General features: G+C 35.5%; 2 protein-coding genes across 9 annotated transcripts in view; both read right to left on the reverse strand.

Annotated features, from left to right (window-relative positions):
• The window catches only part of LOC306666840 (uncharacterized protein), a 177,483-nt gene extending 174,461 nt beyond the window's left edge, over positions 1-3,022 (reverse strand). For all 6 annotated transcript variants that reach the window (XR_013765409.1, XM_079149109.1, XM_079149107.1 and 3 more), the window contains exon 1: positions 2,757-3,022. The gene's annotated coding sequence lies outside the window, so the exon portion shown is untranslated. The remainder of the gene's footprint in view (positions 1-2,756) is intronic.
• A 147-nt stretch (positions 3,023-3,169) lies between these two features.
• Positions 3,170-16,220, reverse strand: part of CEP57L1 (centrosomal protein 57 like 1) — a 66,789-nt gene continuing 53,738 nt past the window's right edge. For 2 of the 3 annotated variants that reach the window (XM_079149158.1, XM_079149159.1), the window contains exons 6-11: positions 15,764-15,841; positions 14,825-14,911; positions 11,006-11,083; positions 10,551-10,786; positions 8,261-8,405; positions 3,170-5,764 (exon numbers count right to left, since the gene is read on the reverse strand). In XM_079149158.1, coding sequence (XP_079005284.1) covers positions 5,543-5,764; positions 8,261-8,405; positions 10,551-10,786; positions 11,006-11,083; positions 14,825-14,911; positions 15,764-15,841 — 846 coding nt within the window. In that variant the 3' untranslated portion in view covers positions 3,170-5,542. The remainder of the gene's footprint in view (positions 5,765-8,260; positions 8,406-10,550; positions 10,787-11,005; positions 11,084-14,824; positions 14,912-15,763; positions 15,842-16,220) is intronic. The other variant, XM_079149160.1, reaches the window with a different exon arrangement.

Raw genomic sequence — 16,220 nt, forward strand, 5'->3', positions numbered from 1 at the left:
ACTGACTTGATCCAACCAATGACGAAGTTGAAATATGAAGAAAATGAGTGACTTAAGTTCCTGAAGAAAAGTGAGTGGTAAAATCATTTGTAGTAATTCTATGCAAGTCAATAATTAGCTTCTGGAATATAACTTTTCTGTGCACATATTATTTTTCTGCTTTATTCTATGTCATTACTGCCTGATTCCTTCCCTCAATGTTTCATACCCACTTAGGTCTTTGAATGTGAGACTTGTTACGGACTGGATTGGACAGCGAGTGTCTGAAGTTACTAAATGAACTGTCATCTTAAAATCAACAAGCCCAATGAAGTGAGAATCCTAGATGAATACCGCAAGCAGGTGAAAGCTACATAAAAAATCATGTGAGAGAATGAAAAAATTACAAACAGCTCAACTCTTAAAGTACTTTATAAATAGATGAGAACAAACATTTAGTGGCAAATATTTATTGGAGATCTGCTCGAGGTGGTCATCATACCTCTTATGTTACCTACTGTTTTCTTCCTTTTATTATATTTACATACATATTTTAATCTCCCCATCAGACTGCAAGCAGCTTGAAGACAGACGTCCTGCCTAATTTGTCTTAGAATCTCTCAAAGCATCTAGCACAGAACCTTGAGATCAATAAATACATGATCATTCTCACCAAATCCAACCAAAGACCCTTGGTGCCCAATGCTCTTCCTCATATATCATTATATATATATATATATATATATATATATATATATATAAAGCATGATTCTATCATGCTAAGTGAAATAAGCCAAACTCAAAAAAACAAAGGCCGAATGTTTTCTCTGATAAGCAGATGCTGATCCAAAAATGGGGGGTGGGGGGCGGGTAGGGAAGAAGGAAGGAACTTTGGATTGGGTAGAAGGAAGTGAGGGGAGGGGAGGGGGTCTGGGGGTGGGAAGGACAGTGGAATGAGGCAGACATTATTACTCTATATACATGTATGATTCCACTGCCCGTGTGACTACACCATGTACAGCCAGAGGAATGAGAAGTTGCTCTATCTGTGTACAGTGTAGCAAAATGCATTCTACTGTCATGTATAACTAATTAGAACAAATTTAAGAAAAAAGAAAAGCATCATTCTAAGTGACTGGAGCCTAGTGAAAGTTCCCCTACCCTGCCCCAAATATTGGGCTACTCTTAACCAGTGGCTATGTAAAATAGGGTCACATATTTTTTAAAGGTGAAACAGAATGGCCAAACTGGAGCCTGAAACAGCAGTACCCAATTCAGTGTTTGGATAAGACCATAAATATGGTTAATATATTTTCATGAAATGTATCAAAAGACAAAATTACAATAAATTTGAAGATCTTAAGTGACTAGTGATTCTTGAATCAGACAACACTTCACTCCATAAAACAGAATAAGTGCTCCATTGAATTGAGCAGAGTAAGTTGGTTTTATAGTCAGAAAAGGTCTGAAGAAAGCAAAAACAAAAGAACAGAGTGGACTGGGCATTTTGGGGATAACTGGTACCTGGAGGCAGTAGCACAAGCCTATAATCCTAGTGGAGGCTAAGATAAGAGAATCTCAGGTTAAGGCCACCAAGGCCCTAAGAAACTTAATGAGTCCCTGCCTCGAAACAAAAAATAAGAAGGGCTGGGGATGTAGCTCAGTGGTTAAGTCCCTGGATTCAATCACCAGTACCAAAAAAGAAAGGAAGGAAGGAAAAAGAAAAAGAACTAGTAACTTTAGTTTACATCATTTAACTTTTATGTATTTTTCTTTTTGTTAAGGATCAAAACAGGGAAATTTGTTATCATGCTGATTAAAAAGGGCCTGTTTGGAAAATCTATTTTCTCTCTACTGATTTCATGGAAGTTCAGAGTAACAATTTAGTTTGGGTTTGAGGACTTTACTATGAGTAACTCCAGTTTGATATTTAGGCTGGTCTGTTTGGACTCAGTGAAGGAGCTTTGTCCAAATAAGCAGTCTAATATAATTTTTGCAGTGTTGGGGATTGAACCCAGGCAAGCACACTACCACTAAGTTACATCCCCAACTCTAATTTTTATTTAACAAATGTAATTATCAAACGCTTGTTGAGAAGCTACTTTTGGTTCAAGTATTGTGCTAGCAGGGTTCTTTGTCTACAGTGGTGAGCAAGAAAGGATCCGGCCCTTCACAGTTTTCAGTCACCCGGAAGACAAACAAACAATAAGAAAGTGTTAAGTAGAAGACAGGGGGACATATATGGAAGAGGCAGCTAGCTCAGAGTGAGGAGGAGGCAGGAGGGTGAGAGGAGGCTAATGAGGCTAAAGAACTAGAAAAGCAAAGGCAAAAGAGGAAAAATCTAGGCAGAGAGTATGGTCAATAACTCTGCCTTTACTTACAAGATTGTTTAATAGAAAGCTGATTTTATCACTCATAGAACTTTTTAATCTATTCCTTGACAGATAACTCAATGTCCTTGACCCCCAAAACCCTGGACACAATGCCATTTCCCCAATGGGAATGATCATTCTCACCAAATACATGATCATTCTCACCAAATCCAACTAAAGACCCTTGGTGCCCAATGCTCTTCCTCATACATCATTATATATATATATATATAAAAACATGTATTTATATATATATAAAAACAGTGAGCACTTCCCTCTAACACTCTTGTCTCTTGCTGCAACCTGATAAAAATAGCTAGGGTTGCCAATGACCCTCCCCCACAACCGTGCACAGTTAATTCAAGATTTTAATTCCCATTTCCTGTATCAGAATATTCACAATACCTGCTGCTTCAAACACTGGAACGTGCTGGTGTCATAGTTTGTCAAAGTTGAGACCTGCCTTGGCTAGAAAGTTCAAATTCCATTTTTTCAATTTCTAATTAAACAGAAAACAAACAACTCTGTTTTTCACCTAAGTGAACAAAATCAATGAAATCATACCACGGTTCTGCTAAGTAGAGCACAGCTGTGGGGTTACTACAGCAACCCTTGTACACTGATCATAGAATGCCCAAGCAGGAAAGAAATCTTTTGCTCCACCCACTGAAAAGTCAGCCACCCTGGCAAGCAGTCGGTCTAATGAGCAAAGATAGGCTTTTAGTTCAGTAGCAACAAGACACCATTCTTTACTGTCTCCCAGTAATAATTGTCATTTCCACAACCAAAACAAACTCCAAACCAAGTTACTGTATGTGATTATGTCCTGCTGCACCATGGTAGGACTGTACTCTCTACCCCTCCTTTTAGAAATCTGGAACAGGAAACAAGCCAAACTGATTTCTCTTCAGGCATACAGAAAAAGAAAAAGAATTAGAACATTCCCACTTTTGCTTTCAGACTTTCATACAAACTTGTGTTCTATAACATTTTTTTTTTTTGCCACTCAGATTCAAGAAAGACTCACTGAAACTTTTCTAAATGCCAACCCTTCTGGCTGGTGCTTTCACGAGTTATTTTGTTTACTTCTCCCAACAACCCTATGAGGCAGATCAGTTTAACTCCTAATTTACAGATGAAAACCTGAAGCTCTAGGAAGTTATTTGACCTATGCAAACAACTAAAACAGTGTAGTCAGAATCTGAACCTGTCTTTAAACTCTGAAGTCATTTTTTCTACTACACTACACTAATTTTATGAGAAATTTTTCAATTTTTAGTCAAATGACTTTTAAATTTTTAAGGTAATGTTTTAGTAATACATTTTCAGGACTGGCTTTACTGATACACTAAATATATTCATAGGAAACAAGGCACAGAAATAAAGGGTCATGATATGATTGTGGTGGATTTCCACTCCCCCCACCTCCCACCCACTTAAATTTAAATTATAGAACCTCACATCCTGGAGGAAAAGTAAAATAGAAAAATGGGTGAGGTGACAAATCGGAGTTTAGTTAGACACCCTGTGTGAAAACATGCCCAGGGCTGAGGAGCTGCTGGGGAAGGTGGGGTAAAGCAAGTCAGGGTCACTCACACTATTTAAACCAGAGGGAGGGAAACCTTGATCTTTGCCATTAATTACTTTCGAGTATAATTCCAACTTATCAATCTACCCATTTTCAGACACCTCCCTACTTTTCAGTATGGAAAGTCTTCTTTCTAAAATGGCATTTTTTTTCCCCATGATTACAAGGAATCTTGGTTCTCCTTCAAAGGTCCACAATTACCCACTCTTTCCCTACACTTTTTGGGAATTTCCTAGGAAAAGAGAGAGAGAGAGACTGTCTTTTCAACATTGCTTTTCTTAGCTCCCTGGGATCCTGACCTAAAAATTCTTTCATACGTGTAGCTTGAACATCCTCCCACCTCTGCTGCAAATTCAGAGAATTTGGTAATTAAGCGCACACCTCCAACTCTGTCCTTTGGGAATCAATATCTCTTAAACAGCTCTCCTATGTTCTCAACAGAATTCTGCCTTACATCACTGCTTTCCTGTCTGTCCTCTACTTCTATACAGCTGATGATCCAGTGCTGTAGCTGCCCCAGAAGAGTTGAGTGAGAAGCCAAGAGTTCAGAAGAATTGTACTAGTTTCCATAGGCTTCTGGAAAGATAGGTCAACAAGTGTAAATTTATTATGAAGCATGCATATACAAAAAAATCTATTGTGACATCATTGATTTTAAAATATAAAATAAAAATATATTCCTTTTTTTGGCTGAATGAGGTACTTAAATGGCTAACTTCCTTTCATACTCTCTTATAAAAATACAAAACTTTTCAGGGGTTCTAGAAATTCATATTCTTAATTAACATTGGTGAATATTATACATAATGAGAAGAATAAAAGCCAACAACATGTTATGAAAAATAATTTTTTTTTTTTTTTTTTTTTTTTGTGGAGCTGGGGATTGAACACAGGGCCTTGTGCATGTGAGGTAAGCACTCTATCCACTGAGCTATATCCCCAGTCCAATACAAAATTGATCAACTGGTTTTGGAAGACAAAAACTAGATTTGTAAAAGAGAATGGGAATAGCAGAGGAAAGCTTCTGCAGCTAAGTTACTGTCTTCTATAAATTAAAGAACTATGGGTTCCTATTTATAATCATCACATAAAACTTGGGTTAAAGTCTTCTTCACAAAACTATTAACTTTTTCCCTTTCCAAGAAAGAAAGATATTTTACAGTTTTAAAACATGTTAGGGAGGCACCATCAGGAAACTTAAAAGACCTACACATCCTCTGTTCATTTAACATTGGTTTTTAAGGTCATAAACTTAGTACATGAATAAGTAGAACATACTTGTAACTCAGATTTAACTCAATTTTGAATATTGTCAATCCAGTACACATTTTTAGATTCAGCTAAAGATATCTGCAAAGTGAACAATATTCTTAAAGCATGATTAGGTTAGAGACTTTGGAAAATAAGGGGAAAAAGGGCAATCATTTATTATTTGGGACTCTCAGTAGATCATTAGGCATTAATTTTAAAGTATACAACTTCGTGTCCTATAGAGACCAGAAACATAATTCAAAATTTCACAAAGTTATTTTAAATTAAAAACACTTTAGACAATTCAGGATCTTACTGACAAAGTTCATTTTAGGTGACGGTTTGGCTACTGTTACTGTTCCCACATGATATCATCTCTTCTTAATTTCATTTGAAGATTACGAACTTGTACTGGTTGAAAGTTGTTGTTTTTCTGAAAAGGGTTAGTTTCATTCAAACATTTTCTGGGGCTATTTTTAATATTCTTTGATCCTTTAAGGTTGCTGTCTTCTCGTTGAATACCTGAAGTGTCACTCATCTTTGAGTTCTGAACTTTTTGCTGCAGCTTACGAACCTGGAGAGAAAAAATATCTAACATTTCAGTCAAAAGTATATTGAAAATACATCATAAAATAAATGGATTGGATTGATGGTTTAAAGAATACATTAAAAAGTTCAAATCAGTTAAGTTTTTATTTTTCAAACAGTTATTATATGCCTAACACTGTGCTAGCCAGACAGGACTAAATGAATAAAACAGTCCTTGCTTTCAAGGAGCTTAGTGCTCTAATTAGTGAAAGAAAAATATATGCATTATAACTATGGAATACCTCAAGCCAAGATTACTTTGAGTAAGACAAAAAGTCTATATTTGAGAAGGTCAAAGTAGGACAAGATGAATGTAGGATGGGAAGATGTGAAACTGTAAAAACTAGAGAACAAAGAAAAGAGTGAAGGACTTCTCAGATGATATTAACAGCAAAACAAAGAACTGATGCTAGGAATGAGTACTGAATTTATAGAGTGCACACACACGCACACACACAATTTAAAAAGTATTCCTGAATTTAAAATACTGGTAAATGTCAAGGGAAAAAAAAGTCAAGGTAACAATTTCATGGCCTTAAGGACTATCTATTAAAAATGGAGTAGAGTCAGGCATGGTGGCACACACACGTAATCCCACCTACCCAGGACATGGTTGTAAGTTTGAGACCAACCTGGGCAAGTTAGTGAGATCCTGTTTCAAAATTTAAAAAATGAAAAGGACTGGGGGTGTAGCTCAATGGTAGAGCACATCTGGGTTCAATCCCCAGTACCACAAAACAAAAACAAAACAGAAAATAAACAAACAAAACCCACAACCCAAGATAGACAATTAAACAAAATCATACCTATCAAGCAACCACAACACATCTGTTCAAAGTCAAACCCATTACTTAGCCTATTTCATTTATAGACAGGTATAATTTGTAGAGCTCATTCAGACACTGGGCAAATACCCAGTTATCTACTTGCCAAGGAGGTAATTTTTACAACAGATTAAATTTACCAAGATAAAATGCTTAAAAGATTTACTGCTATAACAATTATAGAATATAATTCAAAATTTCCAAGATAAAATAAGTACAGGCTGGGAGTATAGCTCAGTGGTAGCATGCTTGCCCAGAATATGCCAGGCCTGGGTTGATTCCCCACACCGGGAAAAAAATTTTACAGTTCTAAACTGTGATTATTGTTCTCACCCTTTCAAGTTTCTCCTCTGCAATTCCAAGAAAGTGTACAAACCATATACCTTTTATCTCAACATAAGCATATAAACATTTTTACTTACTATGTGCCTAAAAAGTCAGTAAAATAAAAGTATCCACTTCCAAAGTTTCATTTCTTTCTTTCTTGGCCATAAGCAGAACAAAGGCTTATTCTGCACCTTTTATTAGTTTCCTATAAAAGTGAGGGGGGTATTTGTGAGGTTAACATATCATCAATTTATATGAATAATGATTATATCCATAGGCAGAGAGCTACATGATGTGATATGAGGTTCCTGCAAAGATTCCCTCTGCCTTCTGCTCCAGCAGTGTAACAGTGTCAAAAGTTCAACTATAGAGTCATTGTTTTGGGATAAAGTATTATATTTGTAATTCTTCTGTTAAAATATTAAAAGTTATGTCATCTTATTAAGATTTCACACCCAAGTGCAGAGTTCTGCTCAATACCCCTGTCATTCTAACTATGGCTAGCTGAGCACAGGTTCCCAGGGAATGGAACACAGAAGAGCTTTTTTAGGGAAAGGGAAAACTGGGGTTTTAGAACTGGGGTACTGTTTGAGGAGATAGGTTTACATATGGTACTGCCTTAGAGATCTGTCGACAGAAGGATCATCATTAAGGAATTAGAGGAGAGAGAATAAGGAAAAAGAATGCTAAAAGGGTAATAGCAAAGCTGCTAAGGCCATAGTCTACCTGACAGCTAGCTTGCTTTCTTTCCTTTTCTTTTCTTTTCTTTCCTTTCCTTCCCTTTCCCTTTCTTCCTTCTTTCTTTCTTTCTCTCCTTCCTTCCTTTCCTCCCTTCCTTCCCTCCCTCCCTCCCTTCCTCCGTCTCTCCCTCTCCACCCCACCTCTCTTTCTATAGTACTGGAGACTGAACTCAAGGCACTATACCACACAGTCACAGCTCATTTCCATTCTATATTATTTTTTATTCTGAAACAGGATCTTGCTAAACTGCTGAGAATGGTCTCAAACTTGTAATTCTTCTGCTCCCCAGTACCTGGGATTACAGGTGTGTACTCCACATCCAGCTTAGCTCATCAACTTCCCAAAGCCTAAACACATAACTGAACTTTCTTGCTCCTTTTTCTTTAATATTATCTCTGGGATTTATGTAGGAGGCCCATGTTATTTCAAGAAGACAGACAGCTCAATGCTTTAAGAGGACTAAGTGACTCGAGTCTTTTCACAAGCACACACAGACCTCAAATCTCGAATTTGGAAAGTCATACAGAGATGAAACACTGAATCCAGATGTATTATCTTTTTATCAAAAACTTTTACTAAAGCCTTCTTACATTGTCTTGATGTTTCCTCAATTTGGAAATTTGTTCTCCTTTAATTTCCATTTTCTTCACTAAACGCTCTAGTTCACATTCTATGTCATCACAGACTGAACGACTTTTGGTTTTTTTCATTTGTTTCAGTAGTTCTTCATGCTCCCTATAAAAGAAAAGCAAATATTAAGCACCACTGAGGTTTATTTACAGTAAATGTCTTTGCCACAATTAATTTTCTGCTCAAATTTTAGTTAGAGCTAAATATTAATTTTTAAAAACAAACTCTATCCTGCTGGGCACTTGTAATTCTGTTTGTAATCCCAGTTACTCAGGAGGCTGAGGCAGGAGGATTCCAAACTCAAGGCCAGCCTTAGCAATTTAGCAAAACTCTGCACCAAAATAATAAGTAAAAAGGGCTAGGAATGTAGCATGGTGCAATCCTCAGTACGGCAAATAACAACAAATACTATAATCTCTATCTTTAGAGATTATATTAATTAAATCTATGGTAAATAAAACCAGGCTCTTGTGATTTGAGATTAGACACATTCAGAAATATCTTAGACTCAGGTTGCTAAAGAACCTTATTAAAAAATCTGAATTCTTGATGTTCACAGCTAAATGCAGTAAAATGTTCTGATGTCCCAGGGTAGAGTTACTAAAGGGGCTCTCTTCAGTTTTAGCTATGGAGTTTGAAATACTGTCAACAGAACTACATATATGTCCTATAAAAGTCTCAGTTCAACTAGCTGGCCAGCCAATACATATAATTTTGTAACTTCCATTGAACACTTATTTAAACATAGGGCATAATATAATACATCCCATAGAGAATCTTCCCTCACTTTGGATGCTTCAAATTTTAATGTAAATAAGCCAGAGTCTAAAACAAGAAATTATAATCTACATGTCTAATGAATCACTCATATAACTAAAAGATTCTAAAAAACAAAAGGGGAATCTTTCAAAAATAAAAGGCTTTTGTGGCCAGGCATGGTGGTGCATGTCTATAATCCCAGTGGCTTGGGAGGCTGAGGCAGGAGGACCACAGATTCAAGGCCAGCCTCAGCAATTTAGCAAGACCCTGTCTCAAAACAAAAAAACAAAAAACAAAAACAAAAAAACCCAAAAACCAAAATTTTTTGTGAGTTACAATTTAATGTTACCAGAACCTATATGTCAGAATGACACAGAATAACAGTAATAATAAGTACACATAACTAAAAATGTAAATAGTACAATAAATAAAATGAAAAAAATAGTGACAATAAATCTGCAAATTAAAATATAATAAGTCCAAAAAAATCAAAATACAGTAAGTCCCAACAGCTAAATAAGGCCTTTAAGAATTCTTAAGTGACACTGTTCAGGAAGAAAAGTCAGGTGCTATGGCACATACCTATAATCTTAGCAGTTCGGGAGGCTAAGGCAGGAGGATCCCAAGTTCAGCCTCAGCAACTTAGCAAGGCCCTAAGCAATTTAGTGAGACTCTGTCTCAAAATATAAAATGAAAAAGGGTTCAGTGTTTATTTGTGCCTGGGTTCAATCCCTGGTCTAAAAAAGAGAGAAAGAGCAAGACAAAAAAATGATATCTAAATATCCTGCTACTGTAGAGCAGGACGGTGTACACATGTAATCCCAGTTACTTGGAAAGCTGAGGCAGGGGGATCAAATTTAAGGCCAGTCTAAGCAACTTGGTGAAATCCTGTCTCAAAATACTTTTTTAAAATTTTTTTTATTTTTACAGACTGCATTTTGATTAATTGTACACAAATGGCGTACAACTTTTCATTTCTATGGTTGTACACAATGTAGATTCACACCATTCATGTAATCATAAATGTACATAGGGTAATACTGTCTGTTTCATTCTACTACCTTTCCATCCCCCACCCCCTCCCACCCCAATTTCCTCTACACCATCCAAAGTTCCTTTCAAAATACTTTTTAAAAATTTTCAAAAACAGTGCTGGGCATGGTGGCACATGCCTGCAATCCCAGTGGGAAGCTGAGGTAGGAGGATCGTGAGTTCAAAGCCAGCCTCAGCAATGGCGAGGCACTAACAATTCAGTGAGACCCTATCTCTAAAATAAAAATAAAAAATAGGGATGGGGATGTGGCTCAGTGGTTGAGTGTTCCTGAGTTCAATCTCCAGTACCAAAAAAACCCCAAAAAAGTAGGGGGTATATAGTTCAGTGGTAGAGTACTTGCCAAACGTGTGAGGCCTTTGGTTTAATCCTCCTTATTGCTAGCTAAATAAAGTAAACAAATCTTACTACTTCTCCTGATAAACAATAAAAATACTTACATACTCATATGGTCCAGCTCATCTTGCATTGCCATCAAAAGTTCAGACAAATTATCACAAATGGAAATGGACTTTTCAGAGTCCTGAGATACAGCTTTATACTGTGAAGTTTTTCTGGTAGGTCTGTAAAGACATCTAGGCTCAGTCACCTCAGGTTTCTGAAGGCTATGTTGGCTACAGTGATTCATCATCTTCAGAAGGCTGTGCATGCTTGCATTCACAGGGCAGGCTGCACACTACAGGGGAAAACAAATAGCAAGAGAACAATTTTAAATGACTGATGCTTTTTTTTTTTTTTTTGTGGTACTAGGGATTGAACTCAGGGCCTTGTGCTTGCAAGGCTAGCACTCTACCAAATGAGCTACATCCCCAGTCTGACTGATGCTATTTAATAACACTCACAAATAATGTAAATTTTTTTTTTTTAAAACCATCTTAAACTTTTATCCTCTTACCTTTTCGGCCTCAAAAGGCAGTTCTCTAAGCTTTGCATAAATCTGCTGAGGTGGTCCTCTTTTAAAACAGTTAGTTTTCTAAAGATTGAAAAGGGAAAAAAATGAACAAAAATATTATTTTAAAATACATTTATGATATGAAGAACTCAGAACTCAATAGTAAGCAAAAAACACAATTTGAAAATAGGCAAAAGACATAATAGACATTTCACTGGAAAAGATAGCAAATGAACATGAGAGTAGATAACCAACATCATTAACTATTAGGGAAATTTAAGTTAAAATTACAATGAAATATTATTGCACGCTTATTAGAATGGCCTAAATAAAAAACAGTAATGACATCAAGTGTTGACAAGGACACAGAGAAATTGGATCACTCATGTATTTTTGGTAGGAATACAAAATGGTACAGCCACTTTAGAAGACAGTTTGTCAGATTCTTATGAAATGAAACATGTACTTATCATATGACCCAACCTTTGCATTCCTGGACATTAATGACAAAGAAATAAAAATGTATATTTACTCAAAAAACTACCTATACACAAGGTTCAAAGCAGTTTTATCTGAAATAGCCCCAAACTAGAAACAATCCAAATATCCTTAACAGGTGAATAGTTAAACCACAAATTCATAACATAGAATACTATGCAGAAATAAAAACTAATGTCTTGATGTTATGCAACATTTTGGATGGATCTCAAAGATAAAAGCCAATCCCAAAAGCTGAGTGAAAAAGTCAATCTCAAAAGGTTACATATTGTAATGATTCCATTTATATAATATTCTTGGAATGACAAATCCAGAGATGGTGAACAAATTAGAGATTGCCAGAGGTCAGGGAGAAGGATGTGTAGCTATAAAGGAACTGCATGAAGGGGCTCTATAGTGGTGGGATATTTCTGTATCTTGATTGTTGTGATAGTTATATGAATCTACATATGAGTTAAAGCTACATAAAACTCTCATACTACTATCAGTTATTATTAGATCTGTAGTTCTAATTATGTCCCTATTTTTCTCAGAAGCCTTCAATAATTTCCAACTGTTAATAGAATAAAAGTACAAATTCTTAACATGGCACCCAAAAGTCAGTCATTATCTTGCCCCAAACTATAATTTCAACTTTAATTTTTATCATATATGACCCCATTTCACCCTAACTATAGAACTATGGGTTCCTGGAAAAGCAACAACCATTTCCTCAGACTATAATACATTTCTCCCTATCTCAGCTTACTTTAATACTTAAAATTCTCCAAGGCTGCTTCTTACATCACCCTTCACATAGTACTTCGTCAACACAGCACCACAACACTGTTCGTGCCTCCATTAGCTTTTAATTACACTCATATTTGTGTATTTACCTGTTTCTCATAAATTCCTCCCTTATTTATCCCCTTATCACAAAGAGACATCAGTCTATGTACATTAAAGTGTATGAGTTGTAGTATAAGGGAGACCTCTAAAGGGGGACCAGGGGGAAGAGGAGAAGAGGGAAAAAAGAGGCACTGGGAATGAAATTGACCAAATTATGTTATCTGCATGTATGCATGTGCAACAACAAAGTCCCACTGTTGTGTGCAATTAGAATGTATGAACAAATAAGTAAACAAAACTTAAAACAAACAAGTGTGAGTTGAATATTCAATTCAGGATATGGAGAAACAATATCAGAGACAAGTAGGTCTCTCCTAGAAGGCCTGATCAGCAACATTAGTGCTCCTTCCATTCCTAAAGGAAGACATGATTATTTACAGACTCAATGAACTTGGGATTTGAACTAAGTACTTCTATAAAGTGATTTTGTTAATTACTCTCTTCTCTTTCAAGTGCCCTCCTTGTCTGTTATTTCTTTTATCTTCTCCCTGTACCTTTCACAATAAATAGGTAAATTTTAAAATAAATTCCAATACACTAATTCATCATATAAATGATGCTATAAAACATAAATATAAGTCAATATTTATTTCACTTGCAAATTACTTATAGCATTTATTTGGTTCTGCATTACCAAATCTCAATGTACAGAGGACTAGGTGGGTAGCTTAGTGGCTAAACACTTGACTAGCATGAGTCAGGTCCTGGGTTCAACTTCCATCACTCCAATAAAAAAGCAAAACCAACACAAACAAAAACTCAGTAAGATATACAACAAATGCTGAAGGAAAGGAAAAAGCTCTGTGGGTGTGAGTGTACATTGGGAAAAAATAGTTGTACTGGGAAAAAAAATTCTCATTATTATAGTTACCAAAAAAATTTTTCCCCTTGAAGTATATATGTGTATATATAAATCTGTGTGTGTGTGTGTGTGCGCGTGTGTGTGTCTGTATGTGTGTGATATTGATCTAAAAATGTTGGTCAATCTATAAAGTACTAACTTCCCAATCCTTATTTTTTTTTTAATTTATTTTTATTGTAAACAAATGGGATACATCTTGTTTCTGTTTGTATATGGAGTAACAGCATACCATTTGTGTAATCATACATTTACATAGGGTAATGAGATGTTTGATTCATTCTGTTATTTTTTCCATCCCCCCAACCCCTCCCACCCCTCTTTTCCCTCTATACAGTTCTTCCTTCCTCCATTCTTGCCCTCCCCACCCCCCATTATGTGTCATCATCCACTTATCAGTGAGATCATTCATCCTTTGGTTTTTTGAGATTGGCTTATCTCACTTAGCATGATATTCTCCAATTTCATCCATTTGCCTGCAAATGCCATAATTTTATTATTCTTTATGTAGCTGAGTAATATTCCATTGTGTGTGTGTGTGTGTGTGTGTGTGTATATATATATATATATATATATATATATATATATACCACAGTTTTTTTTATCCATTCATCAATTGAAGGGCATCCAGGTTGGTTCCACAACCTGGCTATTGTGAATTGAGTAGCTATGAACATTGATGTGGCTGTATCTCTGTAGTATGCTGATTTTAAGTCTTTTGGGTATAGGCCGAGGAGTGGGATAGCTGGGTCAAATGGTGGGTCCATTCCAAGTTTTCTAACCCAATCCTTATTTTTAGGCAAGTTCAAGAACAGAGAATAAATAATGATAAATTCCCTAAATAATTGACTTTATTAACACCTATAGAGTAAATCTGTAAAAAAAAAAAAAAAAAAAAAAAAAAAAAATCCTTGTTTTTTATTTTGCATGTACCATATAAAATTACATTCTGGATTTACTGTGTTGTTAGCATCTATTACATTGCTTAATGCCCTTTTACAAAAATATTACAAAATATACTTCTCTAAGAGTTCAAGACTAGAAAAATGTTTTTCTAGAAAAACTGATTCCTGTTATTTTACAAAGATTGCTATATTGCCTATTACATGCTCTATTTTGTGCCAAGTTTTGTACACAACTGATATTACCTATTTATTTATTTTGAGGTATTGGGAACCAAACCTAGGCTTTTGTGTATGTAAGGCAAGCCGTCTATCATCAAGCTACAATCCCAGTTATTTCTTAATTTATCTTTTGAGATAGGGTCTTGCTGAGTTGTTGAGGCTGGTTTCAAACTCGTGATCCTCTTGCCTCAGCCTCTTCAGTAGTTGGAAATAACAGTGTATGCCATCATGCACAGTTACTTTCTTTAACCTAGGTTTTATGGAATATTCCTGTTCTTACACTCAAAACCAATATCACCTGACTCACTTCATGGTATTATTGTATGTATTTTAATGTACATCTCTTCAAATCTTTTCTGTAAATATACAGGATTAATTAACAGATTAAAAGGGTGAATAAACAAGCATTAAAAATAAGAAAGTGGTGTTTGGGGAAAAGTTTCATATGCCTACCTTTGAAGATTTCTTTTTTCCCTTGGAGAGTTTTGATTTTGAAACTGAAGACATTAAAATTTTACTGATTTCAAGTCCAGTTTGAAGCTATAATATTAAAGAAATAATTCATAATACTCATTGCAACAAGATTCTTTAAATATAATGAAAGATCAGGTCTTGATCTTTAGGTATTTTAAAAATATTTTTTGAGAACTGGTGCCATAGCACACATTTGTAGTCTCAGCTACTCAGGAGTCTCAAGGGTGAAGTTACTTGAGCCAAGGAGTTCAGGGTCAGGTTGGGCAACAAAGTGAGACCCCCATCTCAAAAGGAAAAAAAAAAAAAGCTTTTTGAGAAAGAAAAGCCAAAATACTATTTATGCGTGAGAAAGTCATTAAGTCTACTAGTAATTATATAATCATTTTCTATTTAAAAGAGAATCACTTAAAACATATATTAAGTTACATTATAACATGTATATGTATCTAAAACTGAAATTAATCTATCCTAGGAGTTATTTCAACTGAGAATATATATATTTGTAAGAATTTCAAAAGACTGAAAAACCTCTTAGCACTTAATCTAAGCATATGCATATACCAGCTGAAAAATTTCATTTTTATAGAAAAGAACCAAAACTAATATACTAAGAAGCAGAAATTAAGAGTCTAGACTATATGCTTTAATTAATGAAAATAATGTATAATAAAACATATGCTGCTGGACACAGCCTATAATCCCAGAGGCTCAGGAAGCTGAGGCAGGAGGATCTCCAGTTCAATGCCAGCTTAACAATGGTGAAGCGCTGAACAATTGAGTGAGACACTGTCTCTAAATAAAATACAATATAGAGCTGGCAATGTCGCTCAGTGGTCAAGTGTTCCTGAGTTCAGTCCCTGGTGCCCCAAAGTAGAAAAATATGCTGTTTACTATGGTAGCTTAAACAATGCTACTAACCTCTGAAGCCTTGTCTTGAAACAGCTTACGATGATGCTCTTCTTCCTTAAGTTTTTCTTCTAGATGTTTAATCTTGTCCTGCAAAAGAATAAAAAACCTGAGACTGTTATATAACACCAGAGCCAAATACCCTTTGTTTCTTTGCCAGTCAGAGTCCTGTGGGGTCTCATTTTTTTAAAAGTTGACGAGTTAAAGCAGAAAATGAGAAAAAGTAATAGGAAAAGATGAGAAGATTTTTTTGGGGGGGCGGGTGGTCCTTCCTTCCTATGTTTCCTTACCTGCTATTGAATATAAGGAAAACAAAGAAAAAGGAAGGAATGCACACACACATAAGCTTTACTAACTTCCATCAACTCTAACGATGAAACTACTAAGGGTATTAAATTTCTAGAAGGTCATACGGTCTTGGGTCTCAATGTTTCATTCAAAACAGAAAAATAGCAATAAATGTCTACCA

The sequence above is a fragment of the Sciurus vulgaris genome, assembly GCF_902686455.1.
Source record: "Sciurus vulgaris genome assembly, chromosome: 7".
In the NCBI taxonomy this organism is placed as follows: Eukaryota; Metazoa; Chordata; class Mammalia; order Rodentia; family Sciuridae; genus Sciurus; species Sciurus vulgaris.